This window comes from Rhinopithecus roxellana, chromosome 19, assembly GCF_007565055.1.
Source record: "Rhinopithecus roxellana isolate Shanxi Qingling chromosome 19, ASM756505v1, whole genome shotgun sequence".
Lineage (NCBI taxonomy): Eukaryota > Metazoa > Chordata > Mammalia > Primates > Cercopithecidae > Rhinopithecus > Rhinopithecus roxellana.
Genome location: NC_044567.1, coordinates 53,836,710 through 53,855,732, shown reverse-complemented (window position 1 = coordinate 53,855,732; position 19,023 = coordinate 53,836,710). Strand labels below are relative to the sequence as shown.

The 19,023-nt window shown below is 52.5% G+C and overlaps 1 protein-coding gene across 1 annotated transcript in view; it reads right to left on the bottom strand.

The window, feature by feature from the left end:
- The window catches only part of TRPV3 (transient receptor potential cation channel subfamily V member 3), a 47,356-nt gene that overhangs the window by 16,210 nt on the left and 12,123 nt on the right, over nucleotides 1–19,023 (bottom strand). Inside the window, exons 3-9 of the mRNA XM_010382221.2 lie at nucleotides 17,388–17,492; nucleotides 16,797–16,883; nucleotides 15,178–15,332; nucleotides 14,247–14,423; nucleotides 6,486–6,626; nucleotides 3,426–3,706; nucleotides 840–1,016 (exon numbers count right to left, since the gene is read on the bottom strand). Of these exons, the coding sequence (XP_010380523.1) occupies nucleotides 840–1,016; nucleotides 3,426–3,706; nucleotides 6,486–6,626; nucleotides 14,247–14,423; nucleotides 15,178–15,332; nucleotides 16,797–16,883; nucleotides 17,388–17,492 (1,123 nt within the window). The remainder of the gene's footprint in view (nucleotides 1–839; nucleotides 1,017–3,425; nucleotides 3,707–6,485; nucleotides 6,627–14,246; nucleotides 14,424–15,177; nucleotides 15,333–16,796; nucleotides 16,884–17,387; nucleotides 17,493–19,023) is intronic.

The window sequence follows — 19,023 nt, the reverse complement described above, 5'->3', positions numbered from 1 at the left end:
AGTCAGAGGCCGCAGGAGCCAGGGCTTGCAGCAGGAGGACTCGATGCACAGCAGAAAGTGGAGGATAGAAGCGGGCAGGAAGTGGTGACAGGGGTTCCAGCCCCAGTTTGCCCCTCCTTTGCTGTGTGACCTTAGGACAGCCCCGACCCTCTCTGGGCCTCAGACTCCTCACCTATAAAACTGCTAACAATCCCTGTCCTACCAACCAGGCTGCTGTGAGGGTCTGGGAAGACCCAAGGCAAGGAGACTCTGGGAAGCATGACTCTTGGTAAAGTATGGAGGAGGAAGACGCAGCCTGCTGCCTCACTTCCCCCAAGAGCTGAACACCTCTCATAGCTGCTCCTGTCTTCACCTCCAGTTGCACCAAACTCTCCCCTCTAGCCTCCTCCAGGAAGGCCTCCCTGATTGCTCCTCAGCGCACCCTCTGACCCTCATTTGGGACCAGGTTTTGGGGAAGAAAGAATTCTAAGCCTGGCCATATACACCAACAGGGGGGTGGGAGAGAAACAACATGGAAAGGATGAACCTCAACCACCCTGTCACCCACACCCACACCCAAACAGCCCTGGACACTGAGTCCAGAAGACCCCCACCTGCCCTCCCCCCACCACCACTCAGGTCTACAGTCCAAGGTCAACCAGGAAGAGGCGGGCCCAGCATCTGTCCCAGGCCTCGCCCTTTCTGTGCCTGACTCTGCCCACTGAGGCAACAGAGTGGGGGATGCAGACACGGACGGGTGGAGCTGGCAGCACTGGGTCTTCCCAGTGCCCTCTGAGCCCCTGGCCTGAGGTGTCCAGCCCTCTGTTCCCTGCCCATCCCTGCCTGCGCAGGAGACCCACGTCGATGTTGGTGTTGTAGACGGTGATTTCCAGCACGGAGTTGTCCGTGGTGGTATCCACGTTGGTGAGGTCGTAGAGGGAGGACGACACGGGTCCGTATGCCCAGTCAGTGAACTTCCTGGACAGGCTCCGGAGCCGCTTCTCCTTGATCTCACGACTGAGGATGTACTTCAGGATCTGGGACAGGACGAGGAACAACTGTCAGCTGCAGAACAGGGACTTGAGGCCAACAGGGCTGGACCAGCCACAGGCGGGCTGGGCCCAGGAGATACTCCCGCCCCGGATGGGTGGAGACCTGCCTCTGCGCCTGGCGCCATGGCCCCTGGGCCCCGTCTTTATCTGCGGAATGTGCACACAGCTTGCTGTTCTGCCCATCTCACTGGGGGATGTGAACACCAGGGACAAAAGGTGTGAAGGTTCTTCACAGGCTGCAGCAAGCTGCACAATCAGCTTGAAACGCCTCACGCCAGCTGGGGCCCCAGTTCAGTGAAAAATCCAGGCACTGATGATTTTTTAGAAACAGTTTCCATTTGCTCTGGACTTGAGAAGAAGCCAGAAGTGTTCTCAGTGTCCCCAGCCCACCATAAGCCAAGACCCTTCCAGCTGTGGCTCACCACTCTGGCCAGACAGGTGGTGATGAGAAACACCATGCCCTACAGGGAGGCCCGCAGGACTTCGGTAGGTCAGTGATCCTCAAACTCTGCTGCATGTTGGGGAAACTTAGAAATTCCCACAGCATGGGCCAGGTGCTGTGGCTCACGCCTATAATCCCAGCACTTTGGGAGGCCAAGGGTGGGGCGGGTCATTTGAGGTCAGGAATTCGAGACCAGCCTGGCCAACATGGTGAAACCCTATCTCTACTAAAAATACAAACATTAGCCGGGAGTGGGGGTGTGCGCCTGTAATCCCAGTTACTCAGGAGGCTGAGACAGGAGAGTCACTTGAACCTGGGAGGCGGAGGTTGCCGTGAGCCGAGACTGCGCCACTGCCCTCCAGCCTGGGCAATGAAGTGAGACTCTAGTCTCAAAAACAAAACAAAACAAAATTCCCACAGCATCTAATGAAATCAAAAACTCCAGGGTGGGACCCAGGAGAAGCTTCCTGGCTAGCTCCGAAGTGCAGGCTGGATGCAGAGCCGCTGTTTGTGGCTCCCTAGTTCCAAAAAGCTGAGCCCTGGGTTACCCCAGGATGAGACATGGGCTTCCTAGGGTACCAACTCAAGACCCAAGAGGAAGGGACGGTTGGAAAGGACAGTGTCACAGACCCGGCCTCACAAGACCCCGTGGGTTCCCATCCCATCTGTCATGAGGGCCCAGGCAGAGAGCTTCTAGGGATAAGGCCAGGTCTCTCCGTCCCGCACCCCAGCCTATAAAAGCCCCAGGACGGTGGCCAACCTGGGTAGCATCCAGAAAAGTTTTCTGGAGGACACGGAATAGAGGAGGGAAGCGGGGTACAGGTGCCTCCTCCAGGCCAGTCACAGTGGGCACATTGTCCCCTAGAAAACAAGGGGGTCCTGGGGCCATGCTCCATGCAGGAAGCCTCCTCCTTGGGCTGGGGTGGCAGGGACAGCACCCGCCACAGTGGCACACAGGGAAGATGGCCTTGGAGAAGGCTCCTTCTGCAACCACAAGCTGACTCTTCAAAGCCCCAGCAAGCTGTGACCCTGAGGGTAGGCAGGAGCTGCGGGGAGGCAGACACAATTCCTCCTCTGTTCTCCATCTCCTCCTCCCCCACAGGAGAATCAAAAGGCCCCTTGTGGGCCCCAGGCCTGACCACTTGGGACAGGACCAAGGCCCTCGGGGCAGCTAACCAGGGAGGCGGGTACCCTGAGGCTGGCACAGCTGCAATTACTCAACAGCCACCACCCCCCAGTGTCCTCTGGTGGCGTCCCAGGAGCCACAGCCTCCTCGCAGCGCGCAGAGACAGTGAGGCTGAGGAACACACTTGGGCCCCAGAATCCGTCCCCTGAGAACAACGTCTCAGACCAAGCTATGACACTGGCCCCTGAAAGAGATCCGAGCCCAGCCCTGCTCAAGTCTACACCAAGGCTCCCAGCTAAGCCTCGATTATCTCAGCCACATCACACAAGGCAAGAAGGGCCCAAAGCAGCCACACTCTTGGCTGGGGACATGGCACAGAGTTCCAACCGGACAAACAGGCTGGAGTCTCTCCGTAACTGGGAGATGGCAGCATATTAGCTCTGGGCCCAAGGCAGCCATTCTGGAACTCCCGTCCCCATGAGAGGCAGAAGGCCCCAAGGGCCACCCACTCAGCCCTGCTGGGGCTTCTGTGTCACCTCAGCCTCAGACTCCCCCAGCCTAACCTTTCCAGGACAAGAGATGGAAACGCGGCATATCAGGGACTGAAGTCTAGAGAGTGGGCCGCATCTCACCAGCTCCGCATGGCCCCTCAGAACAAACCCCCCTCGGGCTGCCGCGCCACTGCATTTCTGGACCTAAGGCTGGGACCTTCTCAAGGCTGAGGCTGTGGTCTGTGAATCCCCGATAGGGCCCCCGGGGTTGAGAGAGTGGCAGCTGTGCCTCCTGACCTCCCGACCTCCCGCCTCCCCACGCCCCATGGCCCCACCTCGGCCTTGCCCAACTTGGCGGCCAGCTGCAGCGGCGTGAGGCCATCGTTGTTGCGAGTGGTCTCCAGCTCCCAGTTGCCACTCCGCAGCAGGATCATGTCGTACATGCGCTTCACAAAGTCGTTCTGCGTCTTGAAGTCCTCAGCCACCGTCACCAGGGCGTGGAGGATGTTGTTGCCCTGAGAGTCCTGCGAGGTGATGTCCATCTGCTCGTGGTCCATCAGCAGCTGCACAATCTCGGGCTGGTTGGTGCAGGCTGCCAGGGCCAGGGGCGTCTCACCTGGCAGATAAGCACATCGAAGCTTGGTTCTCTCATGGGCCAGAAGCAGCGTCCCCCAAGACCCAGGACTGGGCCCCATATCCTCTCTCAGCAGGATTGACAACTCAAGTACCCTGGCCCTCTCCCCATCTTCCCTTCTATGGGGAAGAGTGAAGCTAGATCACTACAGTAGCCTCCTAACTGGCCTCCCTGCCTCCACCCTGGCCTTTTAATACTCTGCTCAGCACAGCAGCCAGATCAACCTGCTAGTGCCTCTCCCAGAATGAAAGCTCAGGTTCCAACAGCAGCCCACAAAGCCCTGCATCCTCTGACCTCCTTTCCCCATCACTCACTCCCTCGGGCCACAATGACCTTCTTCCACCTCCTCTAACAGGCGGCCCCGGGGCCTTCGCTTGTCTATCCCCTCTGCCTGTAGATAGTCAAGTCACTCACTCCCTCACCTCCTTCAAGTCCTTGCTCAAACGTCGCCTTTCAATAAGCCATCCTAAACACTCTGTTTAAAATTAAAATCCACCCTCCTCTTGCCCCAGACAGAACTCCTCATTCCTTGTCCTCTGCTTTACATTTTTTTTTGAGACACAGTCCTACTCTATCGCCAGGCTGGAGTGCAGTGGTGTGATCTCGTCTCACTGCAACCTCCGCCTCCTGGGTTCAAGCAATTCTCTTGCCTCAACCTCCCGAGTAGCTGGGACTACAGGCATGCACCACCATGCCCGGCTACTTTTTGTATTTTTAGTAGAGATGGGGTTTCCCCATGTTGGCCAGGATGGTCTTGAACTCCTGACCTCGTGATCTACCTGCCTCGGCCTCCCAAAGCGCTGGGATTACAGGTGTGAGTCACCGCACCCGGCCCACTTTGTATTTTTTAAGAGCACTTATCATTTTGTATCATAGTATATAAAATGCTTATTTATAATGCTTGTTACCAATGGTCTCTCCCTGTCTAGAATGTAAGCTCCATGAGGGCAAGGATTTCTGTTTTGTTCACTGATACATTTCAAGTACCCAGAACAGTACCTGATGTAGATAGTAAGTGCTCAATAAATGCTTGTTAAGAACAAATAAGGCAAGTGACTCACATGAGGTCACACAGCAAGCCTGGGACACGACCATTCCTGGACACCAGGTCTTCAGCTGCCTCCCCTCTCCTCACCCCACCCAACAAATGCTTCCCAACACCAGCTCCAACCAGGTCCTATGCGGGACAATGGGGACCCACTATGAACTGGACAAGACCCTGTTTTCCAGGACACCCACACCTGGACACCCAGGGCCGCCCAGAGCGCAGACTAGCTAGTCCTGCTGATCAAAAAACCACCCAGAAGATAGTCCCAGCTACTCAGGAGGCTGAGGCATGAGAATCGCTTGAACCCAGGAGGCGGAGGTTGCAGTGAGCCAAGATGGCACCACTGCACTCCAGCAGCCTGGGCAACAGAGTGAGACCCCATCTCAAAAAAAAAACCACCCAGAAGACAGAACAGACGGGTGATCATCAGTCAGGCAAGCCTGGGTGGGAGGAGAGGTCTCCTCTGCAACAAAGTTGCACAGAGAAATTTTTGAGTGTGACAGAGTCATTTGTTCCCTGTCCTGATTGCAGTGGTGGTTAACCAACTCGAGGACACATTGTGAGAATGAACAGAACTGCCCTCTAAAACGGGTGACTTTCACTATATCTAAATTATGCATTTCATTTTTTTTTTTTCCTAGAGCATCCTAACCCCAGTCGCTCCTGGACTCGGTGACTTGTCAGGCAGGGGAACTCTGCCCTCTCACTCTTGACTACCTCTCTGCAGTCCTGAGATGCACTGGGCCTGGGCACAGAGGTCAGAGCTGGAGGCCAGGACATCTAAGTTGATGCCCTGCTACCCCGGGGCAAGTCCTTTCCCTTCGCAGAGCCTTCTCCTTGCCTGTAAAATGGGGCTCCCTCCTCAGCCTCCCTCCCAGGTCTCTGTTCCCTCAGAGGGCTGCCCAGGACAATGCTTCTAAGACCACCAGGTGACACCCCCGGAACATGGACTCCTCCCCCAACACCTCCTCCCAGCCCCTCCTTCTCTGTTCCACCCTGGTGTCCTGCTCAGATGGACATGCCCAGCCTCCTCCCCTCCCAGCTCTGTCCTCTGGGGCACCAAAGCATCTTAAGGCAGGGGCAGTGAGGGTAGAGGTCAGAGCGAGGTGGCCCCTCCCTTCCTCCATCCTTCCTTCCTTTCTCTCCCTCCTCCTTCCTTCCTCCTCCCTTTCTCCCTCTCCCCTCTCCTTTTCCCCTCTCCCTTCCTCCCTCTCCCGCCTTCCTCCTCCCTCCTTCCTGCTTCCCCCTCCTCCCTTCCTCCTCCCTCTCCCTCCTCCCAGTCCCTCCTCCCTCTCCCTCTCCATCCTCCCTTCCTCCCTCCTTAGTCTTTCCCTCTTCCTTCCTCCCTCCTCCTTCCCTCTCACTCCTCCCTTTCCCTTCCCCCTCCTCCCTTCCTCCTCCTTCCTGCTTCCCTCTTCCTTTCTCCCTCTCCCTCCTCCCTCCCTTCCTCCTTCCTTACTCTTTCCCTCTTCCTTCCTCCCTCCTTCCTCCCTGTCCCTCCTCCCTGTCCCTCCCTCCTTCCTCCCTCCTTCCTGCTTCCCTCTTCCTTCCTCCCTCTCCCTCCTCCCTTCCTTCCTCTCCCTCCTCCCTTCCTTCCTCCTTCGTCCTTTCCTCTTCCTTCCCCCTCCTCCCTCTTGCCTTCCTCCCTCCTCGCTCACTTCCTCTCCCTCCTCCCTCCTCCCAGACTCCGCGCCAGGCGGGGGCGGCACCCACCGAAGTAGAAGCCTTCGTGTTGGTACTTGGGGTTGAAGAAGGCCCCCTTGGCGTGGGCGTTGACGTCGGCGCCGGCGGCGATGAGCACGGCCGCGATGTCCCCTTGGCGCCGCTCGATGGCGATGTTCAGCGCCGTCTGTCCTGCAGACCGGGCCGGGAAGCGCGGGAGCCTCAGCGCCGGGAACGGGGGCCTCTTGCCCACCCTCTCTGGCCTCCATACCCTCCCCGAACCCACGGGGACATCAGAGCTCTGGTCTGTGTCGCCGGCTACCAGGAATCCCAGCTTCATTCTTTGCTTCCTTCCTGCCTGCGCGGACCCGAGGAATGTTTGTGGAGCGCCTGCTCCAGGCTCCGGCCCCAGGTGCTGGGGGGTCAGGAGTGCACAAGATGCAACTTCGATTGTTTCCCTCAAGAAGCCCACAGTGTCACTGAGAACTAGGTGCTACGATTCAGAGGGGTGCCGGAGCTGCGGTACCCAGAGGGCCCTTCACAGCCAGAGAGCGCCAGGGGGCTTCCCAGAGCTCTCTTACCTGGGACCTCAGAAGTTTAGCGAGGCTGGGTGGGGCCAGCTCACAGCCAGGGTGAGAGGGCAGAGCTTATGCTAAGGGCCAGAGTGACAGAAGGCCTTGAATTAGGAAACTGGCATGATGAGACTTTGGGGGTATGGTGCATGGGTGTTTTCAGACCCCTCTGGCTGCATAATTGGAGGATGCGTTAGAAGCAGCCCAGACCAGTGAAAGAAATGATGAGGTCTGTAATCCCAGCACATTGGGAGGCCAAAGCAGGTGGATCACCTGAGGCTAGGAGTTCGAGACCAGCCTGACCAACATGGTGAAACCCCGTCTCTACTAAAAATACAAAATTAGCCGGGCGTGGGGGCGATGCCTGTAATCCCAGCTACTCGGGAGGCTGAGGCAGGAGAATCACTTGAAGCTGGGAGGCAGAGGTTGCAGTGAGCCGAGATCTCACCACTGCACTCTAGCCTGAGCAAGAAGAGTGAAACTCCATCTCAAAAAAAAAAAATGAGGCCTGGACTAAGGGGAGGTGGAGGGCACAAGAAGGGTGGAGAAAGGTGGAAGCCCAAAGACCCTCAGGAGAAAGAGCCTTCAGGATGCCCAGCTGGGGAGAAGGGGTCGCAGGTAAGATCTAGGTATCCGGCCCTGGTGGTGGGTGAATGATATGCTGGTGACACAGCAAGAGGAAAGAAGGGCGGAGGGAGAGACACTAAGCCTGCTGGAGACCAGAGAACTTCCAGATGGAAGGGACCAGAAGGCTGGAGCTGGAGAGAGTCTCAAAATGCACCAGCAGAAACAAGATTTTCCAAAGAGCTGCCACCATGCCATAAACAAAAATATTGTTGGTGGATTAAATAACTAAGCTTTAAAACAAATTAGAGAGTTGGTTTATAGCTAACCTTTTGGTTGGGAAGACCTTCTTAAGCAAGATGCAAAAGGCAGAAAGGGTAAAGAAAAGGCTGACATATTTGCTTACATAAAGGTTTTTGGTTTTGGGGGGTTTTGGTTTTTGTTTGTTTGTCTGTTTGTTTGTTTGTTTGACACGGGATCTTGCTGTCACCCAGGTTAGAGTGCAGTGGTGTGAGCATAGCTCACTGCAACCTTGAACTCCTGGGCTCAAGTGATCCTCCTGCCTCAACCTCCCAAAAGCTAGACTTTCATATTTTGCATAAGAAATGCTCTAAGACATACAGTTAATCAAAAAAAGCAACTTGTAGACTACAGACATGATGGTACTATTTTATGTTAAATAATTAAATAAATAAAACTATTTCTGTGTACATATATACACGTGTGGACTACAAGCCTGCACCACCACTCCTGGCTTATTTTTTAAATTTTTTATAGAGACAGGATCTTGCCGTGTTGCCCAGGCTGGTCCTGAATTCCTGGACTCAAGCAATCCCCCTACCTCAGAGATTTCTGTATTCCTGAACGCATCCTAGTGGAAGTTAAAGACAAGTGATAGGCTGGGGAAAATATTTGAGATATATAAAAAGGCAACGTGTTTTTGGACCGGGCACGGTGGCTCACACATGTAATCCCAGCACTTTGGGAGGCTGAGGTGGGTGGATCACTTGAGGTCAGGAGTTCGAGACCAGCCTGGCCCACATGGCAAAACCCCATCTCTACCGAAAACACAAAAGAATTAGCCGAGTGTGGTGGCGCACGCCTGTAGTCCCAGCTTCTTGGGAGGTTGAAGGAGGAGAATCACTTGAACTCAGGAGGTGGAGATTGCGCCACTGCACTCCAGCTTGGGTTAGAGAGTGAGACTCTTGTCTTAAAAAAAAAAAAAAAAAAAAAAAGGTGGCTGGGCGCGGTGGCTCACACCTGTAATCCCTGCACTTTGGGAGGCTGAGGTGGGCGGATCATGAGGTCAGGAGATCGAGACCATCCTGGCTAATACGGTGAAACCCCGTCTCTACTAAAATATACAAAAAATCAGCTGGGCGTGGCGGTGGGCGCCTGTAGTCCCAGCTACTCGGGAGGCTGAGGCAAGAGAATGGTGTGAACCCGGGAGGCGGAGCTTGCAGTGAGCCAAGATCGCACCGCTGCACTCCAGCCTGGGTGACAGAGCGAGACTCCATCTCAAAAAAAAAGGCAATGTGTTTTTAAAAGTCTCTAATATAATAAAAGCACCTACGAATCAATAGAAAGACAAACAACCTAAAAGAAAACTAAGATCATCAACAAGCACCTCACAGAGGAGAAGATACACAGTAAATAAAGTGAAAGATGTTTGGAATCAGTGATGATCAGGAAAAGGAAAATCAGAACCTAAAGAGTTAACCCTTTCCACCCCCAGACTGGAAAAGACCAAAAAAAAAAAGGAAGGATAATTTGCAGTATTAGTGATGAGTAGGAAATGAGTATTTCTGTACTCTGTTGTGGGGAGAGAGTAAATTAGTATCTTTTAGAGACAACTTTGGCAATAACTATTATAACTTTTATTATTTTTTTTTTAATTTTTTTTGAGACAGAGTCTTGCTCTGTTGCCCAGGCTGAAGTGCAGTGGCACGATCTCAGCTCCCTGCAACTCCCGCCTCCCAGGTTCAAGCGATCCTCCTGCCCCAGCCTTCCAAGTAGCTGGGATTACAAGGGTGCCCTACCATGCCCGACTAGTTTTTGTATTTTTAGTAGAGATGGGTTTTCACCATGTTGGTCAGGCTGGTCTCGAACTCCTGACCTCAGGTGATCCACCCACCTCGGCCTCCCAAAGTGCTGGGACTACAGGCATGAGCCACCGTGCCTGGCCACTATTATAACTTCAAATGTGCTTGCGCTTGAACCCAAATATCCCAATTCAAAGTATTTTTTAAAACAAATGTGCACCTGTGCACAGGGTCATAGACAAGATCGTGCACTGTGAGATGTCACAACAACACAGTTGGAAACACCTGAGTGTCTGTCAATGGGGGAGTGGTGAAATTAGCCAGGGTGCAGCCGCAACTGCAGACCAAGCGGTGAAAAGAAGCTAGACTTTCATATTTGGGCATAAGAAGCGCTCTAAGACATATAGTTAATCAAAAAAACCAACTTGTAGAATATAGACAGTATGATACTATTTTATGTTAAATCAGTAAAACTTTTTCTGTGTGCACATATACACACACATATGTCAAAGGCCTAGAAAACTCCTTTTAAGGAATTTCTATATATGGGTAAAGGACTTTAAAAAAAAAAAAAAAAAACTTATGTAAAATGCTGGGCTGCTTTACAATGAAACTCTAGGCCGGGCATGGTGGCTTACTCCTGTAATCCCAGCACTTTGGGAGGCCGAGGCAGGTGGATCACCTGAGGTTGGGAGTTCAAGACCAGCCTGACCAACATGGAGAAACCCTGTCTCTACTAAAAATACAAAATTAGCCAGGCATGGTGGTGCATGCCTGTAATCCCAACTACTCAGGAGGCTGAGGCAGGAGAATCGCTTGAACCCAGGAGGCAGAGGTTGCGGTGAGCTGAGATCGTGCCATTGCACTCCAGCCTGGGCAACAAGAGTGAAACTCTGTCTCAAAAAAACAAAAACAAACAAACAAAAAAACTCTATTCATGTGATATGGATGTAATTAAAAATAAATTGTTAGGCCGGGTGTGGTGGCTCATGCGTATGACCCTACCACTGAGAGGCAGAGGCGGGAGGATTGCTTGAGCCCAGGAGTTACAGACCAGCCTGGGCAACATGGTAAAACCCTATATCTGCAACAAATAGAAAAATTAGCCTTCATAGAAACACTAACAACCTTCTTTTATTCACTCATTCAAAAAATACATACTAAGTATCTTTATTTTTTTTTTTATTTTTTTATTTTTTGAGACAGAGTCTCCCTCTGTCGCTTAGGCTGGAGTGCAGTGGCCGGATCTCAGCTCACTGCAAGCTCCGCCTCCTGGGCTTACGCCATTCTCCTGCCTCAGACTCCCGAGTAGCTGGGACTACAGGCGCCCGCCACCTCGCCTGGCTAGTTTGTATTTTTAGTAGAGACGGGGTTTCACCGTGTTAGCCAGGATGGTCTCGATCTCCTGACCTCGTGATCCGCCCGTCTCGGCCTCCCAAAGTGCTGGGATTACAGGCTTGAGCCACCGCGCCTGGCCACTAAGTATCTCTTATGTGAGACCCTAAGGGCACCAGGAAATCAACTATAGTCCCAGCTACTTGGGAGGCTGAGGTGGGAAAATTACCTGAGCCCAGGGAGGTCAAGGCTGCAGTGAGCTGTGATCGTGCCCCTGCACTCCAGCCTGCCCAACAGAGTGAGACCCTGTCTCTAAATAAATAAATAAAGTAAAATAATAAAAATAAACTGTTATATTGAATCTGATGATGGATGTGTAGAGGTTTATTATGCTAATATCTTAACTTTATGTTTAATTTTTTATAATAAAAATGTCTTAATTGAAGAATTGCTTAAAAAAGTAAAACTGAAGGCCTCTGACAAAATGCTTTAAAATGATATTAATAAAGTTGTGATTGGTTCCTCTTAGCAGCATGGGGAAGAAATATTCGCCCTTGCCCAGTGGGGAAATTGAGACTCAGAGAGGCAAGGCAGTTGCCTGTAGTCCCGGCTACTTGGGAGGCTGAAGCAGGAGAATCACCTGAACCCGGGAGGCAGAGGTTGCAGTGAGCTGAGATTGCGCCACTGCACTCCAGCCTGGGTGACAGAGCAGAACTCCATCTCAAAAAATAAATAAATAAATAAATAAATAAATGAATGAATAAATAAAGTCTCTGCTCTAAATAAGGTAACTTTAGATTAAAAAATGCTATGAAAATAAATGAAGATAGTGTGACAGAACACGCCTGGGGAAGGGCGTCTTTAGAGTGGACAGCCAGAGTGGTCACCTTGGGTCCTGCCCTAAGTGTGGAAGAATGCTACTCTGCTGGTCCTGGAGCCCCTCTGCTCCAGGTGGAGGAAATGCTGAGAGGAAGGAAGGCACCAGCAGACGGGTCAGAATGGTGGTGGGGTTGGTTTCCAGGGAGACAAGAATAAATGGCTCCTTCTACCATTCAGAGAGAGGGGAGGTGCCCACAGCCCCCTAGACCTCCTCGCCCCAGCAAGAGGCAGATTCATGAAAGGAGAGGGAAAGGGGAGGTTGAGAACAGGGAGAGGTAAGGATTTGTGACCGGGACAGCAAAGCCTTCATAGAAACACCAACAACCTTCCTTTATTCACTCATTCAAAAAATACATACTAAGTATCTCTTATGTGAGACCCTAAGGACACCAGGAAATCAACTATAGGCAACAGACTTCATCCCTGCCCTCAAAGGAGACACGTTGCTAGTAAAGGGTAGCTCGTCAGTCCTGCAATACTGAGAAGAAAGGAGGAGACAAAGGGGACTGAAAAGGGAGAATAATTAGGACAAGCAAGCTTGAGGCACTGGCCTGAACCTCCCTGTCTACAGGACTACTGTCAACTCCCTAGAGACAGGCTGAGAATGTAATATGGTTCATCCGGTTTCTCTCTTTGCATTGGCTACCAGGGAGCTCAGTGTACAGTTTAGCACTCAGCTGCAGCAGTCTTCCCTACCAGGAAGCTCAGTGTACAGTTTAGCACTCAGCTGCAGCAGTCTTCCCTAGGTTTCCTCTCCTCCACTCCATACCTTCTAGTTTGTCACAATCCTTTACTTTTTCTTATAATATAACAAAAAATGCTTTTGAAAGTCTGCAGAGTTCAAATAATAAATCACAGTTACTTTCTCCCATGAGAAGGGTTAAGGGCCAAAGCTAAACTCCCACCTGGAAAAAGCTAAAATGTGGCAGGGCATGGTGGCTCACGCCTGTAATTCCAACACTTTGGGAGGCCAAGGCAGGTGGATCACCTGAGGCCAGGAATTTGAGACCGGCCTGGCCAAATTGGTGAAACCCCGTCTCTACTAAAAATACAAAAAAATTAGCCAGGTGTGGTGGCGGGTGCCTGTAAGTCCGATTACTTGGGAGGCTGACGCAGGAGAATTGCTTGAACCTGAGAGGCAGAGGTTGCAGTGAACCAAGATCACGCCATTGCACTCCAGCCTAGGCAACAGAGCGAGACTCTGTCTCAAAAAACAAAAACGAAAAGCTCAAACATCTAGTGCCCCCAGCATATCAGCAAGACGGCATCCAATTATAATTAAGCCAATCATTTTTGCCACAAGCACCTCATAAGACCCTAAAGCGCTGTTGACTGACTTCAAAACTCAAATAAAGACACATCTCACTGATTTTCCCCAGTGGATTTCCTGGGAGGGAGCCACTCTCCCAGATTTGCTCTCCCAGCACCCTCTCTGGCCCACTTACAAAGAAATCCACAAAATTGAGACCCAGTTGGGGACAGTTGATGATGATGATGATGATGATGATGCTAACTGTTGACTTTTGGTGGCCCCTGCCCAGCTGTCTTGCCTCACTTCCAGCCTTCTTTTCATGGCTCAACCATGTGCCCAGCTCAGTCCCATCTTGAGGCTTTTGCCCTGATCCTTCTCATCATGTCAGCCTCAGGCCAAAGGGGACCCCTCTGACTGTCCACGCTAAAGTTGCTCTCCCCTAGTCACTTTCTGTCACACTATCTTCATTTATTTTCATAATATTTTTAATCTAAAATTACCTTATTTAGAGCAGTGATCCTTCCTTCCTTCCTTCCTTCCTTCCTTCCTTCCTTCCTTCCTTCCTTCCTTCTTTGTTTCTTTTCTTTTTTCTTTCTTTCTTTACTTATTTATTTATTTTGAGATGGAGTTCTGCTGTTGCCCAGGCTGCAGTGCGATGGCAATCTTGGCTCACTGCAACTTCCTCCTCCTGGGTTCTGGTGATTCTCCTGCTTCAACCTCCCAAGTAGCTGGGATTACAGGCACCTGCCACCATGCCCGGCTAATTTTTGTATTTTTAGTAGAGACAGGGTTTCACCATATTGATCAGGCTGGTCTTGAACTCCTGACCTCAGATGAACCACCCGCCTCTGCCTCCCAAAGTGCTGGGATTCCAGGCGTGAGCCACCGTGCCCAGCCTTAGAGCAGTGACTAACCTGTGTTGTTCACCAATGCATGCCCATGCCAAAAACAATGCCTGGCATGGAACCAGTGCTCAAAATTATTTGCAGAACAAAGGAAGAAAGAGAGGGGTACCTGAAGCTTCCTGGGCACCATGCTACATGCTTGGGGCTCCTCAGTGGCAGCCGTGCCTCCACGTGGCCTGGCCAGCAGTGGCCCCGCGGCCCCACGGCCCCGCATCCCACCCTCAGAGACTCCTGTCTGCACGGCCCCCCTGTGGGCGGGATACCTTCGTAGGCCTCCTCCGTGTACTCGGCATTGATGAACCTGCCCAAGATATCGTTCTCTTCGGCAAAGGCAAGCAGGACCCGCACGATCTCCTTGGTGTTGGGGTTGATGTTTAACAAGGCCTTCATCAGGCAGGTCTTCCCCGTGTCGGAGGCCGTCAACTTGTGCATGAGGAAGTCTGCAGCCAGGGCCATGGGACAGAGCTACAGGCGGGGCCCGGCTGCCCTTGGCCCGCCCAGCTCAGAGGGTGTGGGAGCTGCAGCCACAGACCTCAAGCCCCTGCTCTACAGCCCTGCTCCCAGGTCTCACACTTGGCCGCTCTCCTCCTCCCTCTCCACCTGTTCCTCCTCCATCTCCTTTGCTGGCTCCTTGCTCTCTGTGGCCCATGGGAGCCTTATCTGAGGCCTTTTACTCTTTCCCCACTATATGCCTTCCCACTGTCCACCCCAGAACCTCTGTCTCCAGCCTGCCCCCTCCTCCTGGCCTGCAAATAAAGCTCAGCTCATGGCCTCCCCATCAACCTGATACTGCACTGGTCCCTGCACACTCAGGGCTCCACCAGCCACCAGGCTACCCAAGTCTAAATGGCACCATGCTGGACCCCCCTGTCCCTCACTCCCCAGGTCCTCAAGTCCTGCCCGTGCTACTGGCTGAGGAGCTGCCCAGAACCATTCCCCTTCTCACGCCCTGCTTCAGGGTCCCAGCCCTGCCTGAACAGTGGCCTTCTCCAGCTTCACCCCCCATCTCTCACCCGACTCTCACCTGCCCAAACCCTTCTGTGGTTCCCCATTCTCCTCGGAGTCAAGTTCAAAGTCCCTCGCCAGAATTCAAGGCCCCTCACACTCCAGCCCCACGGGTTGGTGAGGGGAGGGGAAGATGGACACCAAGCAGGGCCCCCAGCGCCGTACCCTCCGCCAGGCTCAGACGCTCACCAGGCACATCCTCGTCACGGCGCCGCCTGCAAAGCTCCTGCAGCTCCACCAGCAGCTCCACCAGCTCCTCCACGCAGCCCTCAGACACAGCTGCAAAGATGCGCTTCTTCAGCCGCCTCTTTTTCCTCCTCTGCTCTTCCTTGGCCAGGTGTGCACTGAGCCAGAAAATGTTTCCAACTCACCACACACGTCCTCTCAAGCTCAATCTCTCCTTTTCCCCGCCAGAGCTGCCCGCAGGGCACTGCACCTGCCGCCAACATCTCCCATGCCTGTCACAATGCCTGCAAACCCCTAGGCTGTGTGGCCAAATCAGGCTCCCCTTGTAACCCACATGCAATCACATTCTGTCAAAATACCTATATTTGGCTGCATGCAGTAATGGTCAGGAAGGATCTATGCCTATTAATAGACATTACCTTGAGAATATGAGATTTCATATTTTATGTTGTTTGAACTTTTTAAATCTATCCCTCCCTGTCCTCCCACTCCAGATAAGTAACCGTGGTAACCATTGATGTCTCCTTTTGTTTTTGTTTTTTTTTTTTATTTGAGACAGAGTCTCGCTCTGTTGCCCAGGCTGGAGTGCAGTGGCGCCATCTCGGCTCACTGTAAGCTCCGCCTCCCCGGTTCATGCCATTCTCCTGCCTCAGCCTCCCGAGTAGCTGGGACTACAGGTGCCCACCACCATGCCCGGCTAATTTTTGTATTTTTAGTGGAAACAAGGTTTCACCATGTTGGCCAGGATGGTCTCAATTTTTTTTTTTTTTTTTTTTCTTTTTTGAGACAGAGTCTTGCTCTATCGCCCAGGCTGGAGTGCAGTAGTGCCATCTCGGCTCACCGCAAGCTCTGCCTCCTGGGTTCATGATACCATTATCCTGCCTCAGCCTCCTGAGTAGCTGGGACTACAGGCACCCGCCACCACGCCCGGTTAATTTTTTGTATTTTTAGTAGAGACGGGGTTTCACCGGGTTAGCCAGGATGATCTCCTTTTGTTTCCACGTGTTCTTGCAAAATGCATATGGATATTGGCCACATGTATTTTCTTTTTTTTTTTTTTTTTTTTTTTGAGACAGAGTCTTGCTCTGTCACCCAGGCTGGAGTACAGTGGCACAATCTCAGCTCACTGCAACCTCCACCTCCAGGGTGCAAGCAATTCTCCTGCCTCAGCCTCCTGAGTAGCTGGGATTACAGGCATGCGCCACCACGCCTGGCTAATTTTTGTATTTTTAGTAGAGACAGGGTTTCACCATGTTGGTCAGGCTGGTCTTGAACTCCTGACCTCATGATCTGCCCGCCTCGGCCTCCCAAAGTGCTGGGATGACAGGCGTGAGCCACCGCACCTGGCCATGTATTTTTAGTTCACATAAACAGTATCGTGCTACAGTTCTTGTTCCACTGCGTCCTGCTGTTTGAATGTTTCATAATGAATGGGTTTTATAAAATTCAATATTCCACTCCTTCCCCCAGAACGTCCTACCTGCCATGGACCCATGACTCCACTTGTCCCAACCCCCAGGAATGGTGGATTCTTTCTCTTTCCTGCAGGGCCCCGGATCCTGCCTCTCTGGCACCCCCAGCCTGAGTGGGCACAGTGGGAGGAGGGAGAGGGGCAGACTTACCCGGGGCTGTTGGGATTGGATGGGGTCTCTGTCGCATCATCCTGAGGAGACTGGGGGGAGTCCATGTCATCACAGTTGCCAGAGATGCTGGAGGTGTTGGCGGAGGGAACAGAGAGGGTTTTAAAGTTTTAAAATGGGCCAGATGAGGTAGCTCATACATGTAATCCCAGCACTTTGGGAGGCCGAGGCAGGTGGATTACTTGAGGTCGCGAGTTCAAGACCAGCCTGGCCAACATGGTGAAACTAAACTGTCTCTACTAAATCATCTCTACTAAAAATACAAAAACTAGCCAGGCGTGGTGGCATGTGCCTGTAATCCCAGCTACTTGGGAGACTGAGGCAGGAGAATCACTTAAACCCGGGAGGTAGAGGCTGCAGTGAGCTGAGATTAGGCGACTGCACTCCAGTGTGGGCAACAGAATGACATTCTGTCTCAAATAAATAAATAACAATAATAATAAAGTTTTATAATAGACAGTGGGAGCATGCCACAGCGAGGCCTGGCCCCGTGACCCAGGGCAAGTCACTGGCCACATTCTGGAGCTGAGGGCTGGGCCCAGGGCAGGGGGTTGGGCTGGGGTCCATACTCACCACTGCCGGATGTTGGAATCCATGGGCTTGGAGAAGACAGGGGGAGAGGTCTTGGCAACCGTAGGGTTGGGGTCAAACCCTTCTATCTCCAGGAAGAAGTGTGCACTGAGGGAACATGGAGGAAATTCGTCAGGGCCGAGCCAGGCAGAGCCTGTCTGCCTGTGTCCTGCCTCCCGGCCACAGAGGGTGCCCCCATGCTGAGCACATACCCTGGCCAGCTCTGAGCCCAAATGGCCTTGCCCAGCCCTCCTGGGAGCCCTTGGAGATGGTCACTGTCATTATCACCTACATTTCACAGATGGTCTTCAGGAAGCTGCCAGTCAAGTGTGAACAACCGAAGAAAAGGACTGAGGCGAGCCCGGTTGATGTAGAGGTTTATTTTGCCAAGGTTGAGGACACACCCAGGAAAAAGACACACAAGCCCCAGCAGGATCTGTGGCCCACACTTTCTCCTCTGAACAGGATTTTGAGGGCCTCAATATTTAAAGGCAAAAAGTGGGCAGGAGAGGAAGGAGGAAAGAAAAAAAAAAAAAAAAAGAGGGAGCAGGCCGGGTGCAGGGGCTATAATCCCAGCAGCTTGGGAGGCTTGAGGCGGGCAGATCACCTGTGGTCAGGAGTTGGAGACCAGCCTGGCCAACATGGTGAAACCCCGTTTCTACTTAAAATGCAAAAAAAAAAAAAAAAAATAGTAGCCAGGTATGGTGGCACATACCTGTAATCCCAGCTACTCTGGAGGCTGAGACAGGAGAATCGCTTGCACCCGGGAGGCGTAGGTGGCAGTGAGCCGAGATCACGCCACTGCACTCCAGCCTGTGTGACAGAGCAGGACTCTGTCTCAAAAAAAAGAAAAAAGAAAAAAGGAAAGAAGGAAGGAAGGAAGGGAGGGAGGGAGGGAGGGAGGGAGGGAGGGAGGAAGGAAGGAAAGAAGGAAGGAAGCAAGGGAGGGAGGGAGGGAGGAAGGAAGGAAGGAAGGAAGAAGGAAGGAAGGAAGGAAGGAAGGAAGGAAGGAAGGGAGGAAGAAGGAAGAAGGAAGGAAGGAAGAAGGAAGGAAGGAGGAAGGGAAGGAAAGAGAGAAGAAGGAGGGAGGGAGGGATGAGGAAAGAAGGAAGGGAGGAAGAAGGAAGGAAGGAAGGAAGGAAAGGAGGAAGGAAGGGAGGGAGGAAGAGGAAAGACGGAAGGAAGGAGGAGGCAGGAAGGAAGGAGGAAAGGAAGGAAGGCAGGAAAGAAGGGAGGAGGAGAAGACGAAGGAAGGAGGGGAAGGAGGAAAAGGAAGGAAGCAGGAAGGAAGGAAGGAAGGAAGAAGGAAGGAAGGAGGAAGGAAACAGAAAGACGGCGGGAGGGACGGAAAGAAGAGGCGGATTGGAAGGGGAAGGAGGAGGAGAGTAAGGAAGAAAGAAGGGAGGGGAGGAAAAAAGAAGGAAGGGGAAGGAGGAAGGGAGGAGGAAGGAAGGAAGGGGAAGGAAGAAGGACGGAAGGGGGAAGGGAGGAAGGGGGGGGGGGGAGAAAAAGAAGAAAAGGAAGGAAGGAAGGAAGGAAGGAAGGAAGGAAGGAAGGAAGGAAAGAAGGAAGGAAGGAAGGAAGGAAGGAAGGAAGGAAGGAAGGAAGGAAGGAAAGAAAAGGAAGGAAGGAAGGAAGG